The following is a 17540-nucleotide window of genomic DNA, read 5'->3' on the forward strand; positions in this document are numbered from 1 at the left end:
CTGTTGCAGAGCCAAACTGCTCAGTTCACATTTTTAAACCAAATCATGGTCAAAGCAGCTTATTGATTTACTTATGATACCTAATCAACTGACAATCAGACAAACTGTGTTTAGGATAATATCACTCATGCAATAGATAAACTGCAATACTGGACACTAATATGAATTAGCTTCTTCAAATTTCTGACCAACTTTCTTGAGCAAATTCCCAAACAGTTCTAGTCCCAAACACACACATGCACACACACCGCAGATACATGCACCCATTCCTTCAAGGATCATGCAGGTCACCATTATCACCCCCCCAGTGATGGGAACTCAACCGGGTGTACATCCATTCTGCAGGAGATGCAGTTGCCCCAGTATTTGCTGTTGTCCACACACAGAACTTCTTTTTATTGTTAACACCTTATTTACACAATTTCCAGTGGGTACAGAACTGCTTTTAAAGAAGAGGCATGTGTGTTTTTGATGAGCAAAGGTAGACTAGCATACTGTATGACATACTACTAATAAAAGGGACTTCTGTCAATTTTAGACTAGATAAAAAAATACAATAAAACATGAATGTTTTATGTTGTAAAACATAATACTATGCTGTAAAACAAAACACCTAACACTAACGTCATTACCTAAAACCACTGTCAAAAATCTGTCATTTCTGATACTCTTTAAAATATAAATATTATTAGAAAAACTTGTAGCAGTTTTAGAGAATTCTGAATTCTGATCCCACTTAATAACTAAATTACAAAAAATTTTCTGATATTTGTTCATGTCACTTTATAGCAGATCCTAATGTTTTTGGTTGTTAGGGTTTTTTTACTAAATTTTTTTTTTTAATGTACAATTTTTGGAGTGCTTAAAGGAATTTCTTACATTCTAAGTGAAGAATGGTGAACTGTTCCCTTGTTTTCTGTATAGCTCTTTCTTTACCAAGAGATTATCCTCAGTAGATGCATCAGTAACCTGTTTAGGTCACATTCGTTCCACTTGAGTAACCATCTTTTCAGTTCAAAATGTAATGTTGCAGATCACTAGATCAAGGTCATCATTTTGCACCTACTCACAGCAGCATCTCTAAATCTTAAACAAAATGGTCAGAGTACAAGTCAGCAACAGCTTTAGTATAGCAAAATCAGCAGAAAGTCTTACAGGGGAAAAAAAAAAAGGAGAAATTTTGTCATGATAAATGCAGAACTTACTACCCCTTCTTCATGGGTTTAAGTATTGAATCATAAAATCATTAAAAAAAAAGTTCCTTTATGACGGAAATATCTACACTGAATACAAAGGTGGTGTCTGGGGCAAGGGGAGATGTTAAGGGATTTGTGTCTGTTTCTGAAGCAATTTTCCCTCTGTTTATATCAGAGTTCCTGCATTTATACTTAACTGAAATGAATACAGTGCTCTTACAGTCTCAGACATCCTTCGTGAAGTTCATCTGACTTCATGTGGCCTGCACCTACTTGATAACATCTTTGGAAGTCAGGTTCTACATATTTCTGCATTTGACTTAAAACATTGAGTTACAAGCAGTATTTTAACACATTTACTCTTTTTAATTATATATATATATAATGACATTGCTATATATATATTTAGTCTTCAATCAACTATGAACAAATAATGTGAATGATAATCTGTTTTATACTAAATTATTGATTTAAAAATCACTTGCAAGGAAATGTAATATGCTTAACTTCAGAAAAAAAGAGTAGGTATAATAGAAAGATAACTAAAAGATCACTTGAAAAGGTATCACCAAAACAATTTCACAATTTCACAGGCTTACAAATTAAAACTAAACCAAAAAATAGATATTTGTATTTTGCAATGGTGTACAGATTTGCAGGTGAAGGTAAATTTACTAGATCTAGTACTTTATTATTTCATCAGAAATATTGGATGGTAGAAACATGAACACCCTGTTGCATACATACTGGAGTTGTCAGCAGCACTTGAACTGTCATGCAAAACTACCCTGATCATTCTAAAGTTTTCTTTGTAGGTCTCTCATTATCACATAAACCTTGATTAATCAGGGCTTATAATGCCCATGATAGAACATATGATATGCAGAACTAATCTAATCCAGTGTGCCATTGGATAATAAGTAGAATTTCAATTAGGATAAAGGAAAAAGTATCCAGAATATCAAGAGAAATCCTTCACTTCTAATTGGAGATAATTTGAACTGCCACAGTCTTATATGGTTTTAAATTTACCATGCAAATACCTATTAAATGAATCCTGTTTCACCTCTCAATGTTTTCTTTCATACACTCTGTCTTCAGTACTACTCATTGAAATAACCAGACATTTTTAGAGATCTGTCCTTCTGAAAGATAGGGGTTTGTGCATGTATGTGTAAATAGGAGAAGTGGTGAGTGCATAGTATGTTTATTATAAAATCCTCAATATTCTATGTATTCGCTTTTGTTTAATCTTTCAGATTCATACCCAAAATCTTAAAAAGCATCTAATAAATCACGTTTTTCTTTTTCATCATTAAATGACTAAAAAACACTGGAGTGATACATGACTGAAATAAATTATAACACAATATATTTTAATGTAATTTAATTCAATCTTTTAATTAGCAGTATTTTAATTTGGGCTTAGTGTGTTTTACTTATATTGTGGCATCCCATCTGTTTTGTTTTATAGGTAAATATGTCTGTCTCTGCACAATCAGCACATACACCGCACCCAAAAAAAATTAATAAAGTATTTTTACTATATTTTGTTTGTATTTTCGTATTAAACCTGTATCTGCTGCTTCCCTAAGAAAATATACCATTGTATCTTTTCTGCTTCTTTCCATCCTCCTATTATTGGGGAATCAGATTTTTTTTCTATTTTTCTGAAATATTTAACCAGAATTACTTTGCCCATGGAGACTAGAAAAAAGTAGTTCTCTACAGATTTCCAACATTGTGAAGTCATCACAGCCTGTATAGACAGGGGTAGGGAGCATTAACCAACATTGGTCATTTCTTCGAGTTTGTACAGTTTGGAAGTTGCTTCAGTTAGGATTTGGCTCTGATGGCTGCCATCTACAAGTGATGGCAGAGAAAACAAAGCTTCCTGAGCCCAGCTGGCATGTGGTGCTGTCACCTTTTGCTCGTCACTGCAACCAGCATCTTGCTGTCTGTTCTTCCACAGCGCCACACCGTGGTGGTTTAAAATGAGTTGTTTGACTCTTTTAGTAGTGAAAATTAATGAGAGGAGGGTTTCTTCCCTTTTTCTGCTACATGCATATGTCCAGGGAATATTCTAGAGTCCCTCCAGACCTGGTGGCAAAGACTGACTTGTGTTCCTGCAATCTGATTATATCAGATAATTAGATAATTACATTGTAGGAAAATCTAACTTCTTCAGAATTAATGAAATAATGAGGCCTATGTCATAGACAGTGTTTTCATATCACAGTTTAGATGCTTAGAATTGTATAGAGATGCTTGAGCTTAGAAAGCCTGCTAAAATCCTTTTCAAAGTAACTGCAGGATACAAGGAACTGCAGGAAGGCCACCAACCTGCCAGTGAGGAGTGGACCCTGAAGTGATCACTGCAACCAGGTGTTCTATTTTTGTTTTACTGCTCCCACTAGAACCCAGTAAGGAACAAATATGTATGAAATATAAGCATTCAGGACTGTCATCTTCTTCTGATAATCTCACCTTCATTTTACTATCTCCTTTATCATTTTCCTTTCTTTCTCCCTGCTACCTACGTCACCCTCCTTATTCCCCCCTGTTTACCTCTCTCTAGTTAAATCCAGCAAATAAACATATGGCCATAGAACTAACCAATATTTACTGTTATCAAATTGTTTATTTTTGTATGCCTTCTTCAGCCTAAGTCTGGTTTTCAGTCTGTAGTATATTTAGTTGATTTTTAATTTTTTTTCCAGTGTCTAACTAAAAGGGACCTATTTGTGAGAAGTTCTATGCATACTAACACAGTAAACATAAGGTAGATTTTTTCTGGCTCTGAAATCTACAGGCTGTTTAAATTCTGAATTCATATGTTTTTATTTATTTAAATAAAAATTAATAAATTTACAATTATTCATAATTCTAAGTGCACCACTACATTATTATTAATACAATAAAAATCATATCAGCATCACAGTGAATTCAACAATAAGGTCTTAATTGAGCATTTTGGTTTCCAGCAGCTTTAATAAAGATTAAGATCTCTTTTTTCTCTTACATATATATCTAAATATATTTGTGTCTGTTTTTTCAGACACACACTTTCTGCTATATTTTTTTTCTTATACTTCTGACAGTTTTCAGTGGCATCTGAGAAAATCATGACTTCCTGCATCTGTGGAACAGAGACTTAATCTAAGAAAATGGGGCCTCCCATAGAGCTATTACTGTTATGTGTGCCCATGTTATTCAGCTGTACCATGAAAAGACTCCTATGAAATTATAGACCCTTCATGACCTGTAGACAAGTTGGACCATGTATGGCCTCTCTCTATCCATTGTTTCCTGTTTCCTGCTTTCTTTCTGATATCATACTAGTTTAATAAGGGACTTGTCTATTTCTTCTTTTTCCAATCACTTAAATATTCTGTTTGTAGAGAGCAAGTGTGGTAGTTGATATGACAACTGAGAAAAGGATATGATTTCTGCTAAAACCAAAACCAAGAAAAGAGCATATTTAAAGATGAATGAGGGACTAAAATTACATCAGCTTTCTACTGACAAGTAGAAAGATGGAACATCAATTAAAAAAAATGAAGTACATACAAAGGTTAAGTTTAATGTGACTCATAATTTACTGTTAATTGCTTAGTGATTACTTTCTGTGAAGGCAGATATCCATCATAATCACTTTGACCCACATAATCCCATGCTTATTATATCACTGTCCACCTAAATTCTCTGAGTGTTCCTTACTGAAGCTGTATACATCAAAAAATATCCCTTACAGAAAATACCTGCCATATTTCATATATATCTGAATTTCTCATATTGTTTTACGTAAGTACAGTTGTGATCTGTGGTTACTGCCCCACTACCCTTTTAAGTGAAAAACTTCTTTTATAAACATTCATTGGTTTATTATCCAAAATTTTTTAGGGAAGCAAGTTTCACTCACACTCATGGCAAAGACTGTAACTTGGCATGTTATTGCATGTTTAAGGATGTATTTATGACTAGTATACTTTCCTAAAATTTTGTGCAGTGAGATTTTGTTGCAATTTTCTGATGCATTTTGAGAAGTCAGTTGAATTGATGAGTCACTCCTTTTCCGACCATCTTCTTTCGATTGCTTTAGTCACTCCAGTATATCAGGGACTAGACACCAACACCCACTATTAATGTTAGAAGAAAAAAATTGCAACTCTTATAATCCCTGTTATTATCATCTCTAGAATAGAGACTTAAAAATAGACAAATAATCTGTTCTTCTTTCCCTGCTTACAGATGAAAAATTGACATGTATGTTAAAAAATACATTCATGTACCTTTATATAAAATGTATGCATTTTATATATATAAACATATGTGTGTGTATATATATATAGTATTAATCTAAAGTCATGCTTACTTTGAAGTTCTCACATGCCTGCATGTTTACACCTGATAAGAAAATGTAGTGATGCTAGCCAGTGATGTTAACTGATGGATTTAAATGGTATACCTCTAATTTGTTGTTGCATTTCACCTCAGCATCACTTCCTTACTTTCGGGCTCTACCCTGACAAATGTCTGGCATCCTACTACAGTGGAGTGCACATTGCAGTTCATAAAGTGGCTCTCGTTTCTTTGAAATCGTTTCCTGGCAGTATGGCAGGAGTATTGCAGGGCACAAGCTTGTTGTCTTTACAGCAGCTGGTGCATGCTGTGGCCACAGTCCGAGGGAGCTGGTATTAGAGGCTTAGTTGGACAATCTTATGGCTTTATTCCAGTTTGTAACCAAAATTTCTTACCTTTAGAAAGAAGGGTTTCTGGAAAAGGTTGTGGATAAGGAAGAATCCTGGTGCTTATCCAATTCTAGTCCAAGCAGGGGACTGGACCATGAAGAGAGATGAGAGATACATCATAGAATCATAGAATAATAGAATAGTTAGAGTTGGAAAGGACCTTAAGATCATCTAGTTCCAACCCCCCTGCCATGGGCAGGGACACCTCACACTAAACGCCCAAGGCTTTGTCCAACCTGGCCTTGAACACTGCCAGGGATGGAGCATTCCACAGCCTCCATGGGCAACCCATTCCAGTGCCTCACCACCCTAACAGGAAAGAACTTCCTCCTTATATGCAATCATGCAACATTCTGGGATTTGACAATTTAAATGTAGTAACCCTTATATCCAATCTAAACTTCCCCTATTTAAGTTTTAATCCATTACCCCTTGTCCTGTCACTACAGTCCCTAATGAAGAGTCCATCCCCATCATTCCTGCAGCCCCCTTCAGATACTGGAAGGCTGCTATGAGGTCTCCATGCAGCCTTCTCTTCTCCAGGATGAACAGCCCCAATTTCTCAGCCTATCTTCATATGGGAGGTGCTCCAGTCCCCTGATCATCCTTGTGGCCCTTCTCTGGACTTGTTCCAACAGATCCATGTCCTTTTTAAGTTGAGAACGCCAGAACTGCACACAATACTTCAAGTGAGACCTCACGAGAGCAGAGTAGAGGGGCAGGTTCACCTCCTTTGACCTGCTGGTGACGCTGCTTTTGATGCAGCCCAGGATACGGTTGGCTTTCTGGGCTGCAAGCACACAGTGAAGCCGGCTCATGTTTGTTTTCTCATCGGCCAACACCCCCAAGTCCTTCTCCACAGGGCTGATCTGAATCTCTTCTCTAATATCGATATGGATATTACTTAAACAGTTTGGTTGATCAGTGTCAGGAAAAAGATTGAGTCCAGGCTTATGCAGAAAATGAATGCTGAAGTCTGACAGTTGCCCAAAGTTAATGTTAAGAAAGAGGCCAACTAGTATGAGGACAAGATTAAGTTGAGAAACAACCTATCCTAAAACCAAATGTGGCCTTCTGCAGCATTAAGGCAAAACCCTCTGTAATAGGATTTTCAAGGATTTCAAGATGTCTCTGAAGATCAAGCCTCTGGAAATGCTCCGACTGTCACTGTGGAACACACACATATAGAAACACACACATCTTTTCTCACCAAAGCAGCCTAATATGTAACCTACTTAGGAGGTGAATGTGAGCTCCTGGATCTTTTTTCTCATCTTAAGGTATCTTCTGCAGTCAAGCATGCCTGTAACAGGAATCAAAATGCTTTGAATGTTTCTCTGTATACTTTGAAGAGAGGACATGATCTCTGCATGAATCTCCAACCATCTCTCCACAAATTATGCCCCTTATTTCCCACCCTCCAGGGGACCATGTGGTGTCAGTTCCAAATTGCTGAGACTGATACGCAGAAGATATAAAATGTAGATCAGGATCAAAAAGGCTGCAAGAGTGCTGTGTATTGTGAACTGAAAAAATGCTTGCTGACATACTTTTTCACTTCCAACTCAGTTCACCTGGGGTTTTTCTAGTAAAGGCCTGTTTACTTGTAAAATTCCTATTCCCTGTAATTTTTGACACCTCATCAGCCTTTTTGTCTTCTGAAAGCTTTGTTTCTAAAATATAATCACACTCTCCAAAGAAAAATAAACTTTGGAGAGGTTTCTCTGTTATGGGGATCTTAATCCTCTGTATGCTACAGTCAAGGAACAGCCAACCACAACAGAGGATAAGGAATAGATTTTTGCAGAAATTTTGGCCAGTGTTCTTCCCCAATCTGGAGGTCAAGAGACAGCTGAATATGAGCCAGCTGTGTGATCAGGTCGCTTTTATTAGCAGAACTAGGGAAGTATAGGGAAGCCCCACCTGTACCTGGCACTGATGAGGCTGCACCTGGAATACTGTATTCACTTCTGGGCCCCTCGCTACAGGGAAGAAAGTGAGTTCCTGGAGTGTGTCCAAAGAAGAGCAGCAAACATGCTGAAGGGTTTTTGTATTTTTTTTTTAGCTGGAAGAGAGTTAATTTTCTTCCCAGGAGCTAGTGCAGTGCTGTGTTTTGGCTTTAGTCTGAGAATAATGTTGATAGCACGCTGATGTTTTACTTGTTGCTATGTAGCACTTACCCTAATTCAAGGACTTTTCAGTATCTTATACTCTGCCAGTGAGCAGGAGCACAAGAATCTGAGAGGGAACACAGCTAGGACAGGTGATCTGGACTAGACAAAAGGATTCCATACTATAGTGTGTCATATAAGCTGGGGGGAATTTGTCAGAAGGTGCTGATCACTGCTCGAGTATGGTCTGGGCATCAGTCAGCTGATGGTGAGCAATTTTATTGTGCTTCACTTGGGTTTTTGGGGGGCTTATTCCTCTCTCCAGATGATGATGATGATTATTATCATTATTATTATCATTATCATCATCACCATTACCATTATTATTTTACTTTATTTCTATTCTTATACTATTCTTACCTCAACCCATGTATTTTTTATTGTTCTTTTCTGATTCTTCTCCCCATCCCACTAGGGGCAGGGAGTGAACAAGCAGCTGCATGGTACTTTGTTGCTGGCTGGGGTTATCCGTAACAAGGGTCTAGAAAGTAAGTCATATGAGGAGTGGCTGAAATCAATGGTTTTGTTTAGTCTGGAGGAAAGTAGGCTCAGGGGAGACCTTATCGCTCTCTACAACTACCTGAAAGGTAGAGGTGGGTGTTGATAACAACCAAGCTTTTGAACTGTACTTTTTACCAAGGAAATAGACAGCATTATAGAACTCATATGCTGAAGTTCTACTTTTTAACGTTAATAGATTTCACATATAAAAAAATTCAAGCATGATAGCATAATTTTATTAATGTGCATCATTATAATATGTCCTGCAGCACCACCAAACAACTGTATCAGATAATCTGTAATTTTGTTCTTTCAAACCTAAAGATTAATACATTTACACGGTTCTCAATTTTAAATTAGGGGCAAAAAGATAAATAAATATGTTTCCTAATCGAATGCAAAAATTGCTTCATATATCTTATGGCTTCATGAAACTAGCAGGGGATTTAAGACACCCAGTTGAATTGTACATTATTGCTGCTCTGCTGTGCTTATATACAAATTGAATTTAAATTAAAGCTTTTTTTAGTTCAATTAACAAAAGTATTGCTTTCATGATGTTTGTTTGTACTTGGTTCATTGCTTCTCTATTCCAAAGAATAAATGAATCCTAAAAGAATTATTTCCCATGGAATTCCAACCTTATATTATAACCCAAATAGCTAGCTGTTAAAATGTAATAATTTTGTTGATTCTTTCTTTAGGAATATTTAAACTTTGAAAATGAAGCACTCTTACGTTTATCTAGAAATAAATTGTTGGTTACATTTCTGATGAATTATCAAGTCTTGCTTTTAAGGATTAACTTAAACTCATCTGCATTTAAATATTTGTGCTTTTGCTTTAACTTTTCCTACACCCATATTACAATTAATGGAATGCATTACATTTTCACTTTCTGAAATCTAGTTAAGTTAATTATGCTTCCTTTGTCCCTTGTTTTTAATAAACTCTTCATTTTATATCTCATCTTTGTATATTTCATACAAGTTTGTTTTTTTTTAACAGCAGGGGCTTCTTAATGACTTTGTCATGATTAACTGGTAAATTACTTTATCTGTAAAGCTCTTTTTAGCTTTTGAGTTCATCTGTGAGAGTAATTCAAATAACTAAGTTCAGAAGGAAATGTTTTTGACTGTGTATGGAAACATTCTTTAAATATTTTGCTTGAGATTGTAAATACATTCTGTACTTCCAGCAGAAACATGTCTGAAACATATGAGTACTTAAAATAAAAAAGAAATTGTGGACCCAAATTAAAATAAAACTTCTAATTCTTGATGAAAATATCATGTAATCTTACAGGATTTTTTTTACACTTTATGTAAGATTGGAATCAAGTGTAACAAGATTAGTTATCTTAGGTATGACACTGAACTGTAAAAAAAGTTATATATATATATACATATATTTATAAACATGCTAGGGACTACTTTATCTAAAGAAACAAATATTTTTCAAGATGTTGGAAGTACTCAGAAATTAATATTAAAATTTTGACACTTTTAGGAAAAAAAAACAACTAATGACAGTTTTGTACGCATTTGGTACACATTATACTATTATTCTGTTATGTCTCATCAGGTGCTACAACTATTGAAAAGTACGATCTCAGAACAAACATCTGGATTCAGGCTGGAGTGATGAATGGCAGGAGGCTTCAGTTTGGTGTTGCTGTCATTGATGACAAGCTATTTGTCATTGGAGGCCGTGATGGTTTAAAGACATTAAACACTGTTGAATGTTACAATCCAAAGACCAAGGCTTGGACTGTGTTACCACCAATGTCAACACATAGGCATGGCTTAGGTAAGGAAAAAAAAAATATAAAAAAGATGCCACATTTTTCAGATATGTAATTTGTAATGGAAAACTCAGCACTTTGAAGCTATTATAGCACTCTGAACAGTAGCAATAAGTGATTGCATTTTTAATTTTTCTTGTTAGTTTGCTAAGAATATATACAAGGTTAAAGTACATTTATATTTTTTACCAAAATAATACTGGGAAAAATGAAAAAAACAATCCACAACACAACAAATGAAAGGCGGAAGAACAAGGAAAAAGAAACACTAACAAAACAATGAAATTTTAGGAAGTTTAGGCTGGTAAGAAAATTCAAGTTTATATGCACTGATTTAAAAAATGGACATGTTTATCAAGCAATCAAGGTATTATTTATTTTTATTCAAATTGTATGTTTTCATTAATATAGTATGTTAGGAAATAAAGGCTATAAACACTGTACCAGTGATGGATTTATTTACTTTACAAAGTATTTGTAACAATAGTTTTATCACGACTGATGGCATATTTTCCCATAGCCTGTTTTCAGATAAGTTGTATTTCTCTTTGTTTTATTTTGGTTTGGGATTTTTTTGGGTTGGTTTGGGTTGGTTTGGTTTTTAGCAATATTATCCATAGCACTCATAGCATTGATCTAGCCACACTGTACTCCTCAAACAAGTATACATTTATTGTTGTTGTTAAAATTATTTTTAAATTAAACAGAAAACATTTATATGGTTTTCTATTGTATATATCATATATATACACTAGAAAAAAGCTGCTATTTATTTGATTGCATAAATAATTATATGATGTTTCAAAATATTCTTTTTTTATTCTTAAATGTAAAATTATGAGGGAATTTTTTTTTTCTCAAAGAAAGGACTTTAGAGTATATAGGACATACCCACCAGAATATAACTTCTATAAGGTACAGAAATCAGTAGAAATGTGCTCACTAGCTGTTCTGCTGCAGTTACTTGGGTGTGACAGAATCATTACATCATGAAAAATAGAAATGGAAAAAACATGCTAGGTTATAATGTCCATTACCCTGAATGACAAACAGCAGTAAGTCCTTTAATGTACTAGTGTGTCAATATCTCACAAAATGAATATTCTTCCCCTTCCCCACCATTTTACACTTACAATATGCATTTCAACAGTGGCTGGAGCAATGCATTTTTGCTATTAAACAAGTCTTTCTCACAATAAAAAGTAGTGATGAGAATATATGTTGTTAGCATCATGGAACTAAATACCTCAGTGATTTAAAATTGTTTCCTAAGATTAAATTTAATAACAATGCTGCAGAAATGCATATAAGGTCTCTTTTACCAGTGTTCCAGAATTTTACAGAATCTGTTTTTAATTTCAATGCTGTTCCTGCTGTTCCCAGTGGTGGTGAAAATGCGACAACTTCAGCTATAACACAGGAAAGTATTAATAAATCACTAAGGAATGCTTGATAAATAAAAAAAGCCCTAAACTTTTCCTAGTGAGGAAGGGAAAAAAAACATAAAATGGATTGGGGATTACAAATTCAGACAAAAAAAAAGTGGAAAAGTAGGTGCAAAATTGCTTCATAAAAAGTCTTTATAGGCCACAAAGAGGAGGACAAGGGGAGAGGAAATAAGGAATCAATTAGAACTTTAAATATTAAATACAGTAGAACCATGTTTGGTTTGTTGTTTATTTGTTTGTTTATTTGTTTGCTTGTTTTTAAACAAAGGATTGGTAGCCATTTTGTCTTTCCAAAGCAATTTTATTTGCCTCAGTGTCAAAATTAGGCTTCCAGTGTAGTTGAGGGATAAGGGTAGTCTTTTCAGATGGGTGTCCTAAATTGTCTTGCCCTTTCCATGAATTACATAAAGAGTGTCCAAGCTCCTATTTTAGGCTAGCTTTATACTGTTTGTTAAGCCTAGACCTGGCCTGTAGATTTTTGGCTTTGTATATATACACTGATCTCACTATTTATAGTCAAACATATATTTGCAAGATAATCAGTGTGGGAAGAAGGATAACCATGCCATTACCTAACAAACTCATGCACAGCTTATAGGGGAAGCAAATTGCATATTTTTCCTCCTTCCTTCCTCAAGAAGAGCATTTTGCCAGTTGGAATTGTCCAAGTGAAAATGCTAGAAAGTCTATGAAAATATTCACTGCTGATGGGAAAGCCTTAGATTTACTTATATAGCATATAGGTCCAGAGTGAATGGTCCCAGAGGATGTAAAGAGTTTCTGTATCTCAGTTTACACAGTGGGTTATGGCTTCAACTCATTATTCTGAGCCAGCTAAATATGTAATGTACATGTATTCTTAAGGACTTAAGAGCTATGATAAAATTAGATGGCATGAATACCTGCCTATGTTGGGATTGTCATGAAACTGACATGTACAGGAATGAATATCTAAAATGCAAAATCAAGATTCAGAAGTGTAAAGAAAGCACAAAATGTTAGGGGATTGTAGGATAAGATATCCCAGAACGTCTTTGACATTGATATGGGATTATGTGTTTTCACAAGGGTCTATCTGTATTTCACTGGAGAAGACTGACCCACCTGCTTTCTTAGACCCAGCTTGATTTTCCACTTCCATGTGTGCTGTTGTCCTGGGTTGAGCAGTAGCAGTCATTTTTCTCCTTCTTAGTAGCTGGTGCAGTGCTGTAATTTGACTTTCATCCTGGGAACACCAGCTGACTGATACCCAGCCTGACCCAAGCAGTGATCTCACCCTTCTGGGTAACTGCCCCTAGTTTATATACTGGGCATAACATGCTGTGGTATGGAATACCTGTTTGGTTAGTTTGGGTCAGGTGTCCTGTCTCTGTTTCCTCCCGGCTTCCCCTCCTCCCTGGCAGAGCATGACTCAGAAAGTCCTTGGTCAGAGTAAATGTTACTGAGCAGCACCTAAAAACATCAGTGTTATCAGTGCTGTTCCCAGGCTGAAAGTCAAAAACACAGCACTGCATCAGCTACTAAGAAGGAGAAAAATGGCTGCTGCTGCTGAACCCAGGACAGTATAAAGCCTACAGCACCTAGGATTCCCAGGCGACCTCCCATCCAAGTACTAACCGAGCCCAACATTGCTTAGCTTCTGAGATAAAACTAGATAAGGCTTTTTCAGGGTGGTGTGGCCGTAGGCCTCGTGTGTTGTTTAGAATCCAACACACAAGGAAGAGGGAAGGAAAAAAAAAATTTGAAAAAAATAGCAGCGATACCTCTGTAATTTTAAGTAGAAATATTAAAAGAGGAAAAGATTGTGAATAAACTGAATATCAGACAAAAAAGTGGTAAGTTACATATCAAAGGGAGTAGGTAAAATCAGAAATAACAAATAAAAAATAAGAAGAACTTTATTTTGGCCAAAATCAAAGACATTATTACCTACTCTTTGATCCATAAATAATAATGGTATGTAAAAACCTATACATATATGTCTATGTATACCAATTCAAACAGATCTGTGTGTATATATGTGTACATGTGTATATGTCTGTATATGTCCATATATGTCATATATGTATATATCTATATATCATTACGTACCTGTGTGCATGTATATAATTCATATACACACATATCCAGTTAGTCTAAACGTACTGCTTTTTTTTTTCTGTGGATATTTTGGTTCATGATCAGTGCTTCTGTCCATTATAGAACTAGTGGCATTTTTGAGCTTGTAAGTTGTAAACTGCCATTTACTTCATCACAAAATAAATTAAAACAATTTACCTGCACTAAAAGCATTCATTAAAAGCTGTGGGTCCTTGCCTTATGTTGTCAGCAGTTCTAATGTATGCATGTCCAAGCATGAAGAAGTTTAACTGATAACTAAATTCCAAGGGCAGGTGCATACTTAAGCTAAATATGTTCCTGAAACTGCTAATAATAGGGAGTTTTGTGTATTTATTGAATAATTCTTGTAGCAATTTTATTTTGTATGGAAGACCATTTTTTAAATAATACAAAAGCTTAAAGTCAATGCTTCTATCCACTGAAATTTTCTCCTATGCAATTTTAAGTACAAGACTTAATAAAGTAATTTTTCCTAAATTATGAGGTGCAATCAACTGTATATACATTTAGATTTCCATTAAATGCTGGTGAAAAAAATTATAATCCAGAATACAAACAGCAATCAAGATGTAAATTTGCAATATAGTCATGGGACTTTACAAAAGTATTGTGATTCTCTAAAAGGACTATGCATATTAAAAGTTACAGAGAATATAAATGTAGTTAAATGTCTTATGAGTATTAAGAATAAAAAATGTTACATAAACTTTATTAAGGTGGATGGTTTACCCAGGAAGACATTTTCAGTTGTTTGGGTTTTTTTAATACTAAGGTTATTTTGCTTTTTCCCAACATAGAGAACTAACCACCATGCACTATTTAATAATGATAATTAAATGTGCCTATGCAATGAGAAATTTTGAAGCTTTCTTGAACTTTGAAGAAAATAGTTCTCCATTCTGAAAAAGTTGTAGAAATGCTAGGCCAAATATTCATTATTTGACTCAGATCATTATTTCTAGAGATTTTCCGTATTCCAGAGAAAATATTGTTAGATTCATGAGCAGACTTGCACATGACAGAGTTGTGTCCTGAAATCATGGAATGATAGTGAAAAAATCTGAAGATATTTTTATTATTTATGATGTTAGAAATTCTTGAGATTAAAACCTTTTGTTAATAAAAAGAAATAATAAATCAATTGAAGAGCTTACTCACCAGAAGAAATGCATGACCCTTATCAGCAGTCGGTCATGACCCTTACTGTTGAGACAAGGGAATAAGCTTCCATATATAAAGAATATCAAGACTGAATTGCAAACCAATGTAAATTTAATGTTACGTATTTATGCAAAATGTCACAAAAATTCTGGTCTGCATAAATAATTTATCCTGGATTTGGTTTGATTCTTTCTACATGGTAAATCTCAGAAGACAAATACTTGTATAAAGACATTAATCAATCTAAGTCTATACATTTTTAAACTCATTCAGTTATAATTTCTACAATATTGTAACTACTTTTAGAATATTTCATTGTTGTCTGTTTCAGTGATTGAAAATCAATGAGATGCTTTCTAAAGAATTTTAAAATTTTCAAAAAATAATTATTATTTAATAAATATTTTTTAGCATGTGTGATAGCTTAAGACATATTTACAGACTACAGTTTTAGAGACCTAAGAATTAGGGTAGGATTCATCCCCCTAAGTAAGCATATATACAATGGAATAGAACAAATGAGGTGGCAGTCCCATTTCCATTAAAAAAAAAAAAAAAAAGAGAAAGTTTAGTATTAAATAATCTGTGGCTTGGAGCAGTTCCTGCCTCTCAAGGTACAACTAAGATTATTGAGTAGATTGCAAACTGGAAATCTGCTTCCTGAATCTCTCTTTTTTTTTATGAATGATGACACTCTTTAGACCTAGATTGAAAGTTAATTTTCAAGTCAGTGAGAGCTTAACTTTCATCTTTTATTTTGAAAACTGCTGCCATGGCAGTTAAACAATGATGTTATTTTAGATTGAGCTTGAGTCCCAATAAATACATGTTTGTCTATAGAGTTACAATCTATCAAGAAAACATTTAAGGCATAGGAGAAACCATTAAGTAGACTAGGAATATAAATAAATGCTTAATACAACCATAACAGTTACATCCATGGTAACTGTAAAAGAAACAATAAAAATGTGAATAATAAAGGGGATTCTTTTTCTTCTTTATCTGCTCACTTACAGGATAACATTTTCTTTTTCTGTATCACCATTAATGGGTTACAGAGGAGGCAAAAATGACAAATTCACATCTTCTATTAAGAGACAGACAAAGATAAGTAGGGATTAGTTTTGTCTTGATGTTTTGGTTTTCTTTATGAAGGTTTGCGGCAAAATATTCCTGAAGTTTATATATGTTCTTGTATGTAAAAGAAACCACTATGTGGATTAAAAAAAAATATACAGAAGTGAATAAACAGACGTGGGAATCTGAGATTCTGTTTCAGACATCAGGGCAAATAGAAACCTTCAGTGTCTTTATGGACAGGAGGCTTGAGATGAAAGGCAGGAAGAAAGAACTGTCAGTAAAATGAGGACAACTGTATCAGCTTTGAAACCAACAGACCAATCTTATAATAGCTTATACACTATTGGTATGATAAAGCTATTGGTATGATAAAACTGCTGGAGGGGTGGGGTGAGAAGCAGAAAAGGCTCTGACACTCTGTTAGCACTGCTTAGCAGTACCTAAAACACCCCTGTGTTATCAGCAGTGTTGCCTGCACAAATCTTGAACATAGCCTCATACCAGCTACTATGATGAAAATTAATTATCCCAATCAAAGCCAATACACACCATTAATCTGCTTCTTCTTCTTTTACATTCTTGCACAAAAGATTATTCGCTAGCATTAATTTAACAGTATGTCTGGAATGGAAAACAGGACAAAAACTCATCTCCCAGAAAGGTTCTTTGGGTCAAAATCCTGTAGGAAATATCTTTCTTTTCTAGAATGGTAAGTTTTGCAGATATAACAGCATCTCACAAAGCAGTGCTGTGCTGGATATCTGTGTTCCTCCTCTTTATGTGGTGATTTCTATGCACATACCACCAAGTCCTTCCCAAAAAACCTCCCCCCCCCAAAAAACAAACACAACAACAACAAAACCAACCAAAAAACAACCCCCCAAACCTATAATCGTCTAAGCATTAAGTATAGTGAATAGTTCTTCAGCAGACTAGCTTACCAGAGCACAGTATGCTCTTGCATTGATGTATCATTTACCCCTTCAGAAGCAACTGTTTGGAGATTCGAGACCCTTTCTTTTATGCTGTTTTGACTAGTACCATGTACCTCTATGTAGTTAAATTACAGTTATTTCTTAATGTTGAAATCTCAGGGGAAATTTATCATTCTAACTGCTTTCACTGTTTGTTGACGGAAGACCTGAGTCTTTTAAAGTATTTTCTCTCCAATATTGATTTACATGTATTAGATTTTTGCTTTGGAGTTTTCTCCTATTCACTGGGACCATTACAGTGATATTTTTTTCTGAATCATTAAGTACCTTAGCATTGTACTTTGCACCCTTTGTAAGTAGTAGATCATGACC

General features: G+C 34.8%; 1 protein-coding gene and 1 long non-coding RNA gene across 3 annotated transcripts in view; both read left to right on the forward strand.

The window, feature by feature from the left end:
• LOC133220028 (uncharacterized) overlaps positions 1-17540 on the forward strand; it is a 901957-nt gene that overhangs the window by 356333 nt on the left and 528084 nt on the right. The gene's annotated exons all lie outside the window — the stretch shown is intronic.
• Positions 1-17540, forward strand: part of KLHL1 (kelch like family member 1) — a 195855-nt gene that overhangs the window by 156795 nt on the left and 21520 nt on the right. Inside the window, exon 7 of the mRNA XM_061367773.1 lies at positions 10204-10428. Within this exon, the coding sequence (XP_061223757.1) occupies positions 10204-10428 (225 nt within the window). The remainder of the gene's footprint in view (positions 1-10203; positions 10429-17540) is intronic.

The sequence above is a fragment of the Neopsephotus bourkii genome, unplaced genomic scaffold (genome assembly GCF_033783945.1).
Source record: "Neopsephotus bourkii isolate Nb327-2 ecotype Australia unplaced genomic scaffold, CSIRO-AGI_Nbou_v1 NB_1394, whole genome shotgun sequence".
Taxonomy (NCBI): Eukaryota; Metazoa; Chordata; class Aves; order Psittaciformes; family Psittacidae; genus Neopsephotus; species Neopsephotus bourkii.